Source organism: Protopterus annectens, chromosome 3.part1 (assembly GCF_019279795.1).
Source record: "Protopterus annectens isolate FY-2018-M chromosome 3.part1, PAN1.0, whole genome shotgun sequence".
Lineage (NCBI taxonomy): Eukaryota > Metazoa > Chordata > Ceratodontiformes > Protopteridae > Protopterus > Protopterus annectens.
Genome location: NC_056732.1, coordinates 216622100 through 216636017, shown reverse-complemented (window position 1 = coordinate 216636017; position 13918 = coordinate 216622100). Strand labels below are relative to the sequence as shown.

The 13918-nt window shown below is 38.8% G+C and overlaps 1 protein-coding gene across 1 annotated transcript in view; it reads left to right on the top strand.

Moving 5' to 3' along the window:
• DNAJC13 (DnaJ heat shock protein family (Hsp40) member C13) overlaps positions 1-13918 on the top strand; it is a gene marked incomplete in the record, with an annotated part of 3140357 nt that overhangs the window by 2777488 nt on the left and 348951 nt on the right. The window contains 1 exon segment of the mRNA XM_044066722.1: positions 13606-13680. Coding sequence (XP_043922657.1) covers positions 13606-13680 — 75 coding nt within the window.

Below are 13918 nucleotides of genomic sequence, written 5' to 3'. Positions count from 1 at the left end.
TAATTGCTTTCAAGGAGTTACTTCTTCCAGGGCAGGTGTTGATTCTAACAGACAACACAACTGTCATGTGGTACATCAACAAGCAAGGGGGAACACATTCTTATCCTGTATGCAGGCAAGCAATGATTTTGTGGGAGACTGCTCTCAGTTTACAGCTCAATCTTCAGGCAAGGTTTCTGCCAGGAGCACAGAACTCCCTAGCAGATGTGTTGAGCAGACAATTATGGATCCCCACGAGTGGAAATTGGATCCTCATGTATTTCAGAAATTGACAGTGTCCTGGGGAACTCCAGACATAGATCTGTTCGCTTCTCCACTGAACCATCAGCTGCCAAGGTTTTGCACAAAAAGGTTTCATCCCACAGCTTGGAAGGTGGATGCTCTTTCTTTCAATTGGAGCAATCTTCATGTGTATGCCTTTCCACCTCTGCCTCTCCTCCCAAAGGTACTTCTAAAGGTCAGACAGGACAAGCCAAGGATGATTTTAATAGCTCCGGATTGGCCTCGACAACACTGGTACCCATCGCTGAGAAGTCTGGTACGGAAGCCTCCATGGCTTTTGCCTTCGATTCCACACCTGTTGTCGCAGGAGGACAGCCATTTGCTAAATGTCAAGCTTCACTCTCTGCACCTAACAGCCTGGCATATTCTGTTTTGAACCATAGTGGGCCTCCACTTCCTCAGCAAGTTTTGAATGTTACTTTGGAAGCTAGGAGGCCTAGTACAAGGAAAGTGTACGCAGACAAATGGAAGAGATTTTTGTTTTGGAGTGCAGCAAAAGATTTTGATGTTTCTGAGCCTAATTTGTGTGTGGCTCTTCAATATCTTACTGAGTTACTAGACAAAGGTTTGTCTTTCTCTTCTATTAAAGTTCATGCTGCAGCAATTTCAGCTCACTATGATTGCAACCCACCATTGTTTTCTCATCCTTTGTTCAAGCAATTTCTTAGAGGGGCAAAGAATATAAGACCCTCACGAAGAGCTCCTACTCCTGCTTGGGATCTCAATTTTGTGTTGGAGAAACTCACTCTACAACTTTTTGAGCCTGCAGCTACTGCTGAGTTGAAATATTTATCATGGAAGACTGCTTTTTTGTTGGCCATTACCTCTGCAAGAAGGGTTTCTGAATTACAGGCCCTTATGGCGGTTGAGCCTTTCTTGATTTTCCATAAGGATAGGGTATCATTACGCACTAATCCTTCCTTTATGCCTAAGGTGGTTTCTAGTGTGGCTTTAAACCAAACTATTCATTTGCCTACTTTTTATGCAAATCCCCAAAATAAAGGGGAAAAGATTTTGCACACTTTAGATGTCCACAGGCAGTTGCGTTATTATTTGGACAGAACTAAAGGTTTCAGGCAGTCTCAGCAGTTGTTTGTTTCTTTTGCTTTGAGTTCTCAGGGCAAGCCTGTATCAAAACAAACTATTTCTAAGTGGATTGGGTTTTGCATTGCTTTCTGTTATTCCCATCATGGCAAGGAGATTCCTGCTGGGATTAGGCCTCATTCCACTAGGGCTACTGCCACTTCAACAGCTTTTTGAGGGAGTGGCAACCAAGGATATTTTGGAGGCAGCTACTTGGAGTTCTGTGCATACTTTCTCTAAGCATTATCACCTGCCACTTTACTCCAAGTCCAGGGCTGGTTTTGCCACTGCTGTTTTGCAGGGCATTTTGGCAGCTCCTGCTTCCTTGTAGTTAGCCATCCTCCCTTACCTCTGCTTTGGGATTCTACCCAAGTGTAAGGACTGCAGCAATGTGAGATGAAGAACATAGTACAGTTTTGTACCTACCATAAATGTAGATGTTCGAAGATCCACATTGCTGCAGTCCAATTTACCCTCCCTCCTTCCCCTCTGTATTTAGAGGTGGTTGTGTGGGTTGGGTTGTACATTTTGTGTATGTTGTATATATTGTACATATAGTTAGTGCAGGGGTGGTTGGTTGGTTGTTTGCTGTCTTTTGGTTTTGACCTTTATTTTTAGGGTCTTCTGACATCTGGGGCAAGAAAAGACTGAGGATATGACGCCGGTCATGCGCAATTGTACCCTGACGTTCTGACGTCAGTCAAATGCGCCCTGACCGACGTCAGCCTTATACTTTGATATTCGGGCCGACCGAGGACAGCGGACTACCCAAGTGTAAGGACTGCAGCAATGTGGATCTTCGAACATCTACATTTATGGTAGGTACAAAACTGTACTTTATCACGCAACCCACTAATCAGGCTGTTCTAAAAATCATGCTCAGTGTTCAATGGTGTTATAACAAACTGAAAGCCAATATTATTGTCTATTCAATAGCGTGCAACTACTCAAGTCAGAACTATAAACTTTCTCTTTAAATCAAGTATCTATCAATCTTTTAAATATGGCCAAACTTTCAAGTTACCCTATACATACTGTATGAAAAAAAAGTGAAGTCTTTACAAGTGGTACGTGAACCAAATTAGAATAGTTTATTTCTCCTTGAAAATGATGCACCCCCAATATAGTAGCCAAAGCTTCAACTTTTTAAAATGTTAAATATCAAAATCAGGTCCCCTCTTAATAATCTACAGTCAACTAAAAAGGGTCTAGTATCCTTATTTGCATCCTATGACATGTATAAAAAAAAGAGGTGAAGTAGTCAGTAAAGTGGTCTTACAACTGACCTGTAAAGCAGTATCAACGTAATAATAGCACTCTTAGTTCAGATACACATTAAAACGTCTTCATCGCTCCATACTCTTTATTAAGCACACCACTTAAATGGCTTTCAAAACCTGATTTGCCATCATCCAAGATGCCCAAGTTTCTAACATGATTATCTGCTTGAAGTATAGGATCATCTAACGCATGTGCATATCTTTTGCAACCCCCCCAAATGCTCAACAAGTGCAGGTATGGATTTATAACACAGGACGTTTTCATTCTTATCCATCTAATAGGACTTTTGGGCCCTCTGGTCTCTTGTTGGATCTGACCTGGCAAAACTAGTGCTCCAGCCTCGAGCCATGAAGATTTTTTTTCCTGTCGTGCCCTAGTAAGTAAGGTTACCTCAGATCGAATCTAGCACTAAATAGAAAGGGAAACCGTGGCAAAAATGACAGGAAGTGTAAATATCCATCAGGTCTGACAAATGACAACTTAAAAGGGGGACGCGGGTGAGTTATCATATCAGGCAATCCTATGGTTGTTACGTGATCAAGCAATTCAAAGGCCAAAGTCTCTGACACAAATGTGTGCGTGTATGTCTTTAAGAAGCTATCCAAGGGCATGCACTACTGTATAAATATTGAGCATGTGCAAGCCTGACTGCCATTGTTTAGTAAGCTGTTAACATACAAGTATGTACATATGTAAGATCTTGTCTGTTAATCAGTTTGTTTATATTTTATGACGCTGCTATCCATCCTGATGTGCTTCTATGTAATAGAGCCATCTACATGAACTACCCCACTTATTCATGATCTGCAGTTAGAGGGATGAGCGACATGGTGTCAGAAGAGGCATAGCAAAAACAACTTGTTGCCAGAAAGAGCTCCAGTTTCTCCAATTTGAATCCAAAATGCATCTAGTTAGTGTTGGTGGAATATACAGGAGTGGATCACCCCTACCGAATGTAAAATTCGCAAAAAAAGGTCAAAAACTAATTTCAGATGTTAAAACTTGCTCAAATAATTTCTTACTCACAAAATGTGAAACAAAGCATACAGAACACGATATTTAAATAAATCAAAATGTCAGATATTGATAGAAATATTCAAATTACTACAGAAAATGCTTGTAATAAACTCCAAATTGCATAAAATGAATAAAAGAAAAGAAAACTATTGCATTTTCATAAAGCACATATTTTCTCCAGAAATGCAAATTCAGGCTACGAAGTCACTTAAGTTGGTCATTTATTTACCAGCTCAGGCTTACAACTGGACCCTTCTAAACTAACAGCCATTCTTGAGACACCAGCTCCAGACAAAGTTCAAGCCTTGCAATGTTTTCTTGGTATGGTTAACTACCTAGTCAAGTTCATTCCAGACTTGAGTCAAATATCAGCACCACTCAGAGAGCTGACACGTAATTGGAACACCACCAAAAAGAGCATTTGATGTCTTGAAAGAGAATTGTCAGTCCACCTACTCTCAGATATTATGATGTCCACAAGCCAGTTACTCTTTCATGTGATGCTACAAAATTTGGTCTTGGGGCAGGGCAGTCATTCTATTAGAGGGTCAACCTGTTGCTTATGCGTCCAAAACCCTTACTCAAACTGAAATGCAGTATGCTCAGATAGAGAAAGAGCTTTTGGCAATTGTGTTTGCATGTTCAAAGTTCCATGATTATGTTTATGGTAGACCTATCCAGATCAAAACAGACCATCAACCTCTAGTCACTATTTTGAGAAAGCCTATGCATACAGCTCCAGCCAGACTGCAACACATGATGCTGAGATTGCAAAAGTAACAATTCAATCTTGTCTACAAGAAAGGCAAATTTCTTTACCTTGCCAATACATTATCCAGATCAGCCAGTACTAACACTGAACAGCACAAGAATGAGAAACTTGATTTTGAGGTCATGAAAGTGAGAAATCTTTCTTCCACGGGTCTTGATGAGCTTAGAAATCATACAGCCTCAGATCCAGTTTTATAAAAGCTCAACCACTTTCTCAAGCAAGGATGGTCGTCAAAGCAATCTAGCTTACCTCAAGCAGTGCAACCTTATTTTTCATACAGAGAGGAGATTTTGTAAAACAATGGTATCGTCATGAAAGGTCCTAAAGTTATTGTTCCAATGTCCATGTAATAAGAGTACATCACAGTCTTACACTGTGATCACATAAGAGCAGACTCTATCAAAAGAGGGGCAAGAGGACTAGTATTTTGGCCTTCTATGTCACATGAAATTGAGGGACTTTCATCTTGTTCAGTATGTAATAATACCAAATCGCATCAACAGAAAGAACCACTTCAGTTAAACCAGATTCCTGAACTACCTTGGTCGACAGCAGCCACCGACATTTTCAAGTGGCATGGTCAACATTATTTGGTGTTAGTAGGCTCTTATTCTAATTGGTTTGACACTGGCCTACTTCCTAATCGAACGTCCAATACTGTCATTGCTAAGATGAAGTCTCATTTTGCAGTCCATGGCAGCCTGCACAAAGTTATTTCTGACAATGGCAAACAGTTTACAAGCCAACAATTCAAAAGATTTGCCGAAGAGTGGGACTTTACTCATGTCACGAGTAGCCCAGAGTATCCGCAATCAAATGGTTTGGTAGAACGTTCAGTTCAAAGTGCAAAACAGTTACTAGAGAAGTCAAAACGAGACAATAGTGATGTTTTCCTGAATCTTTTAAATCTTAGAAATATTCCTCATGATAAACATCTTGGTTCACTTGCTCAGAGACTTTTGCCGAGACAAACCAGAACCACATTAGCAATCAGTTGTCAATTGTTGGTTCCATGTGTCCAAAACAAAAGGTCAGTGAAAACTAATCTGTTGAAGCATTTAACCAGAAGTCCTATTACGATAAGACCAGCAAACTGCTCAATCCATTATGAGAGGGAGCAGTAGTAAGGATGCAAACGTCCAAAGGTTATGATTGGATTGGAGTCATTAAGAATATTTGCCTAGAGCAGAGATCATACATTGTATAATCACAAGTAGTAGAATTTAGGCGGAATCGGAAACATTTGATACTGGTGTCCGAGCCTATACCACAGCACATAAAGTCTTTCTCACAGGCTACCTCAGACTGAGTTGTCCAGTGTTCCAGTTCCAGAAGTTGTTCCAGACAGTATTCCCATTCCAGTGATAAATCGTGTTCAGTGAAGACTGTCCCCTGTTACTAAACCCAGTCCTGATTGTTATGCATCTCTAGACCATGTTATAGATGCACAGCAACTTGGACATGAATATTGTGCTTGCTTCTAATGTCTATATTAATGCATCTCTAACGGCAATGTCATTGGGCAATCTTTTTAAGAGGGAGGATGTAGATCAATGTGTGTGTGTACATCTTTAAGAAGCTATCCAAGGGCTTGCACAAGTGTATAAACACTGAGCACACATTGACGCTGAGTATGTCGGATCATGTCCTTTGAACAGCAAGCAGATTAATGTGGTCAGTACCAAAGAAACAGACCTCAGATACAGCATTAGCTCTGAAGTCACCAGTACTTTAACATGCACTGTGGAAGGAGCTAGTAAGGGGGATGCAAGGCCAGCCCCTATCCACCTTCAGGACCAAAGGGGATGTCCAGCTGGATCTGCATGAAAAAGGCCTTCATCTTGCGATCCAAATCTGCCACAGATGTATACTTGTTAAGACCTGAAGGATCGAAGTGAAGAAACAATGGGTGGACGAGATGGAATCCTGGATCTCTCTTTCTGAAGAAGTCCTGCTTAACAGCCTCTTGGGTAACTTGACCGATAAAAGTATTGGCTCCAAGGGCTGTGGCACTGATGGAGGACAGTGAATCAGCATCAAAGCCACTCTGGAGATCTTTGGAGCTGAATACAGCTCCCACTCTTCAGGTCACCTTTTTCTTAAATAACAGTACCTGAACCAATGAAGATGCTTGTTCAAGGGCTTCTCAGGCCTCTCTCCTCTTTGTCTGGGGGCAGCAAACTATTAATTACAAATTTATTTTTATATTCTGAAACAGCTCTGGGTCCAAAGGCCTTGTAGATCTGCCATGCCTCAGTTAAATGTTCCACTCCCAAGAAAGTCATACCATTACAGTTAATCTATATATAAAACGTACCCAAGTATACCAGTAAAATAACATGGTTCGTTACTTGTGATAATCACACCAATTTTTGTACCATCTGCAAATATAATCATCAGCACATGCTGAGCTGTTGGTAACCTCAAGCTAAACATAATCCAAAACACAGCCGCGAGGCACACCAGTTGTAATTTTAACTTCCTCAGAGATGCCACTTCTTGTACATACATTACAGCTCTTACCCATAATCCAGTTAGCCACCCAGTTAGTGAGATAATAATAATTTATACTCTGATTGCATTTCTCTTACAATTTCAATATGCATGACCATGTCAAATGCCTTAGAAAAACCTATGTCAAAGACACAAGTCAGTAACCCCATATAGGTTCACAGGTACTTCTTAGGCTACTGCTCTGTGGGGATCATAGGGGCTTGGCCTCACATTTCCACAGTAATTTTTAACCCTTATATTTTGCACATGAATGACCAGACACTCTCATAACAAGGATATGATGGCACATTTACACATGTCCGCTATACACAAGAGTCAGGGGTGCTAAACTGTGGGTGAATTTGCGGCTACCCATACATTCAAATTATGTTTGTCCGTAATAAAAAAGAAGTAACTTTGCTCTATGTGGAGTAGAAGACTGTTCCAAAGAAAAGGTATTCGCTGGGATACATATCTAATCACTTCAACATGTTCTAGTTATTTTGCAAAACAGATTGAAATCCCATGAGTGGGAGTTTATGATACCACTGGACTTGCAAACATGATATAGGTCTGACAGAATAGGTTTTGTTGAAGCTGTATAAGTGAGACAAAGGTCGCCTCTCAGTACCTTCTATGATAGTGAAAAGAGGGACAAGGCTGATATGGTCTGCATAATTTTTACAACTTAGGCTCTTGATTTTTTAGTGAGAAAGAGTTTCGATTATTCCCTCGTGACAAGTGTTTGGATAGGTACATACTGAAAGGGGCATTGCATTCAAAGGTCAGCCATTACTTTGAATAAAAACTAGTCAAATTTGTAATGCATCACCACCCTGCAGTAAAACCACACTGATAAATGTAAAGGCCTTTTGTAACAGTAAGAAAGACTATGAATGTACCAATTGTTACCACTAAAAATACATATTACTAATAACATTGCTGTTTGTGCAGTTTTAATAGCTTTTATTATTCACAAAATATTATTTATCTTATCCATTTTGTTTATTTTTCAGAAAATGCTTAAGAATGCAGGTTGTGAGTGGGCTGCTAGAGGTGTGACATTCCACACTATATAGGTGTTAATGCAAGAAGATAGGAGCTTTGAATACTATGTTTAACCAAGATAAAATTGTCATCTTAAGGGGTTATATGAATGATTTGACATAATTTTAGAATTTAAGGAAATCCATTTGTAATGTGTATTCCCAGTTCACTTTTGTTGTCTTGTACATCGCCAACATTTATTGTTATAGTTGCTAAATATTTTAACAAACCTGTATGCCATGTGCATTGTCCGGTGAATAAACTTTGATATGAACATTTTCCAACAAGGAGATGTAATCCTGACAGGTGACCTCAAAATAACAGATTTTTCTTCATTATCAAAATTTGGATAAGGTAGTAAGCAGATAGCCTCAAAATTAGTCCTGGATCAGGATCATAGTTTTATATGATATTATGATCTTAAAGAAGATTAATGGCATATATTTCCTTCATTTAGACTCTAATTAAATAGTTATAATTTAGAAATATTATTTTTCTCTGAATCTTGTAATTTTTGATAGATAAATGTTCAAATGTTTTGGATGCCAGTTATTCCTCATTCATTAGGTTATATTTGCATTGTACGTTCTCTAATGATAATATGGTAATATTAACAGAGCTTATCTCGATAAAGAAAACTTATCAGAACATTTTATTTTTTATCAGTTATTTTAACTTATGAATTCTGATGTGTCATTTATGATGTTAGTAGGAAAGTCCAATAACTTTGTTGGGCTGTTTGGAAATACAATTCCTGTATTTTCAGGAAATTAATGTATCCAGCTTATATTGTATGTTGAAAACAGCTAAAATTATCGCTCTTCTTATTGGTTGCAGTTGTGACAGTGTAATTTTGATTTTATCCTTGCATAAACAAGTATATTTTTCTTTCTCTGTGTTGTCATATGAATAATCTGGAGGTAAACTTCAGACTCGAGTACAAAGGCAAAAAGTGTATTTTGGTATCAGTAAAGCCAACACTTTGCCAAGGGCTGTAGTGAATTTATTTTTTTCTTGATTTCTTTCTCTCTCCCCTTCTTTTGTAGACTGCCATGTCCTTGGTGAGTCTACCAGCACTCCTGTCAGTCGTCAGTCCAATGCCCAGACTTTAACCAGGTCCAGCAAGTATCTTAAGGATGTTCTGGGGGATTGTGCTATCTAACATCCATACAGACATTGTTTTTTTGACCTACCCTGATTCTACATTTTCCCCTCGCTTTGTGTGGACCCCATGGTTCATCAGAGGGGTGGGTGTGCAATGGAGCCCAACCTCTGTGGCATCTCAGCCATATACACCTCGTGGCAGTGTTATCCCAGTCTCCACCAGGGATTATCACAGGATACACTCATCAGTTGCTTGAGCTGCTAATTGAACTCTGGTTGGCTGAGCTTTAGTCAAGGTTTTATCCAGCAATTCAACCAGAGAGGTGCCTATAGTGCTTTTTATTGAAATCCTTGGCTTTTGTGTGACTAAAACAATCTGACTAGTGTGTACTTCTATTGGGAAATGAAGGTTTGTGGTAGCAATTATTGATGTGTACAGTGGAGTAAAGCTTATGCTCTTTAGAATGATGCCATACAGCACCACAGATACCACAAACACCTTTCTGTCTATATATAAAACCAACAGTGAGGTGACAAACACATTAGCGGCTGAATAAACTTTAATGTTAAAATCACAAAATAAAATAATGTGAGTGCTTTTGCATCTATCTAGGACTCTTCATCAGACCTTTCCATCTATGCATATGATTTCCCATTGTACACAGTTTGCAAAGCTATTACCATTGAATTACCAGCTAGTCCCAGTGGGGGGTGTCCTACAGGACAGCATTGGTGGACTGAACAGTGGTACTGAACTTATCAGCACAGTGATCATCCCCCTACTCAGTTTGTTTAGCTACATACCAGCAGAGAGAGAAACCCTGTCAGTACCCCTGTTGCATGGCAGAAAAATATATGCAATTGGCAGAGTCCGGAAACTTACTACTGTACACAAACCTGACGTGCTTCCCACACTGTGATACTAGTGAGCTCACATCAATGTGAGCATGCATAGCACCAGGTCCCTCATTATTACAGTATTGCAGTAAGCCCTGGTCCACTGTCATAACTCTTAACTTCTTTGTGAATCAATTAAAACAAATGAGCACAGACCACAGAAGTAAGATATCTTTGCATACAGATGCTTGTTTTGTTAAGGTATACTGTTAAAAGCAAAGCTACCTTACCACTCAGGAAAATGTGACAGGCCATTGCAGTACTGAATACAAGATGCACAATGATTGGCAGTATCTGTTCCCTATATGTATGAATTTCATTGGTAGTCTGTATAATGTAAACATTTGAACATAATTTATTACATCTTTTCATTGTTTTTTCACAGTTTAATAGTGGGATTCAAATGGCTTGAGTTTTCTTTTGTTTTTGTTTGAAATGTTAATTATATTTGAACTTTCAGTTTCAGGTTAGTTTTTTTTATTTGTTGTTAATGAATTTATTAAAATTTCAAGTTTGCTATGTCACTAAACTTTTAATTTATGGTCTAAATGTGCTGTTAATTCTTTTAAATGTGGTAATGTCATCTGCAAATAAGGATATTTTAAATTCACTTCCTATATTGATTTTATATCCTTTAACATGTATTTCTGCCATATAAAGTTGGTTACACATTCAACAGCTACAGCAAAAAGTTAATGGGACATGGAACTAGCTGATTTAGCATCTTAATAGCCTCAGAGAAGCAAGACCCTGTTTTAATATGCTTTACAGAGTTGTAATATAAACATTTGGTTATATATCTAAAACTTTTTTCAAGGGAAAAGATCTTTATCATGACAAATATATAAGGTACAGCGTGAGATTCTGACCTCTCATTATTGGTTGGGCTTGTATTAATTTGCAGAATGATAGCCCAGTATTTGCATATAAATTAAAAATAAAAATATTCTTCAGATAATTTTTATGAAACTGTATAATGATAAAAACATTAACTCCTTTGTAGACCTGATTCAGAAACAGTTTTTTTAAATATTGTCAAAATTATTTTTAAAATTGAAATGTTTTCAATATCTGTATTTTTTTATTTTTATTAGTATTAATTTACAGAGCTATATTTTAATCCAGAATTAATTTTAGAGCTTCTAGTAAATTTACGAAGAGAGTGTTAAGGAATAACTGTGTCCTTTTCCTACTGTGCCTGTTGACCCTTGAGCTCCTCCCCTCAATTTGCCCAGCCTGTTTGTTCCCACATCCTGGGTATTTTCCATTGAGGGACAGCACCATGCCTGGATTGGGGGCTGTCATAATGAACCATGGCAGTGTTTGTGCCTTCACTTGTATCCTGTAAATAGGGCCCTGACCTCACCCCTGGTGGCTGATGTGTGCACCCGTGTCACTGTGCGAGTGCCTGTGCCCTTCCTCACACACACACACACACACACACACACACACACACACACACACACACACACACACACACACACACACACACACACACACACACACTCATCAGGGCTACTGTCACTGGAATGGGATTGCCAAGTACTTGCATCTCACAGTCTTTGGCTGTTGGGAGCTTGCAGGTCTCCACTTGCACATAGGTTGACCTGACTAGGACTACTGTCTGTCACCCATGATGGATGAGTTGGCAAATGCTGCTCCCGTCCCTCTTCTGCTGCCCAGCACTTTCACTGCCTGAACACAAGTTGTCTGGATCACAGTAATTGCTTTATTCCTTTATGCCTCCAAATTAGGAGTAGCTATTGTTTTTTTTTCATTTTTATGCTGCAGTAGGAGTAATCTAATTCTTGGATTTTTTTGTTTGTTTAATGATTGAACCATGCCTAAATACATATAGATTTTCCATTCTGAACCTTCCTTTTGGTAAAATTAAAATAGTGTTCTCTGCTAGTGTAATGGGACATTTATTTTCAGTGATGTATCTCAGAAGTCACAGAAGCTTCCAAGTAGTCTTACTCTTCATCTGCCACCAACACAAATTGGAGAGTAGTTTTCCATCAGGGAAGAGCAAGAAATACTCTTCCTCCTGAATATGTACACACACAGATTTTCCTCGATAATCTTGAGTACATTTTTGAGTTGTGTTTTTATTAATCCAGCATCAGCATTGTGTTTTGACTGTCTCTGCAGATGAGCTTCTGGAAGGTAGACTTCAACCAGTTATATCATTCTTGAAAGGGATTATTTAGCTGCTGTAATTAATAATCTATATTGATCACCTTAATTTCATCATTAACATGTTTTTTTGCATCTACCTTTCACCACCAGCTGGTTCAGTCAACCTGATGTTTATATCCTAAAGATGCTTTTCCTATTAGCCTTCACCCCATATCAAAGAATTTTTAAGATTCAAAGAGTCTGTCATACCTGTTGAACTCAGCCAGTTCATTCATCTCTTGGTACTTTCCACAGCAGCTGAAAATAAGTGGGGAGATTCATCATCCTTACCTTCCTTTCAACGTAACGTAGATGACTGGTTGAGTACCCTTAAATTTACACAGTGAGTTACAGACCTCACATTCCTTGAAAAAGTTAGGGGCCTGGGTGGTTATTTGGCAAGGCACCCCATGGTCACTGAACCCATTGTCTTGTATAGCCTATGATTCTGTGATCATTACCTTAAGTATGAACCATAATTTCTTGGTCGTCCTTCTTTGGGTACATGAAAATTGTAAGTAATTGCTAAGCCGTGGGAGGGAAGATTTTGTTTACCTCTAGTGTATCCTTAAGGAGTTTATCCACAGCATAGTTGATGCCACAGCCAGCTGGTCTTCATTGCTTTCCATTCCAAGCCTTGTAGCTTGGACTGGTACTTCAGGGCTAGATTGTCTTTCCATAAGTCTTTTTTTCAGTGAATTCTGTCCTTTTGTCCTATTCTTACCTTTTAGGTTCCTTCTTTCCTTGTTTGGGATTATTTTTTGAAAGCTGCTTGTGATTTAACTTAAATATTCCTTACATTCCAGCAGGCCCCTCAAAGTCTGTGTGTGAGTACTCATAACAAGAGACCTTTCAAGAGTGTCCTCTGTAGTTCATACCTTAATTTCTCCTTCCATTCCCCTTCTGGGAGAATGCTACAGGTGCAGCTTTTGTTTGCAATAGGAAGTCCAGTATGTAAAATTTGTCATAATGTATCATTGTCAGTTGTTGTGCATTTTTGCAGTTGCACCTCTTTTACTTTGGGAAAGGCATTTTAGATGAGTGAGTCATGCGGGCCTTTAACACAAATATACCACACCAAGATAGAAGTAGGGGCATACTTAACCCAAGGTGTGACAGCTTGGGGTCTTTGAATTGTCATTTACAGGAACACAGATTAAAGTAACCAAATTTCCCTTCTGTGGCAGAAGCCCTCTTAAAGATCACATGATAAGAGTGAGTTAAAATACATTTTATTTTTAGCTTGTATAAATGTACATTCTGTTTACTTAACTTGAAAAGATGCGTCAACCATTGTCTGTATTGAAACTCTTAAGAACTGACATCAGAGCAGGAATGAACAGATACTAATATAGAAAGAAGTCACTTTCAGGAGCGTTTAGTAGTCTAGCCTGACATAATTAATATAAATATTTGGATCGATGGCATTAACATCTGTTGTTAATTCACAGGTCGGCAGCTTGTTCTGGAGACTCTCTATGCTTTGACATCCAATACAAAGATCATCAAAGAAGCCATGGCAAAAGGTATTTTCTTCTAGTCTTCGACAATTTCACCATGATGATTGATTGATTTGGCTTGCACATGGAGCAAATATTTTCAGTCTGGTTCTAAGTCAGATAACCTTTACTAAATCAAAAATCATATTCATCCCTTCAGCTTTTTATGTATCTCATAACATGGGTTAGAAACTGACTTTTTAGTTTTGGCCATTACCATAAACAAATATAATCTATTAGTTGCACATGTAACTGCCTTCTTCCA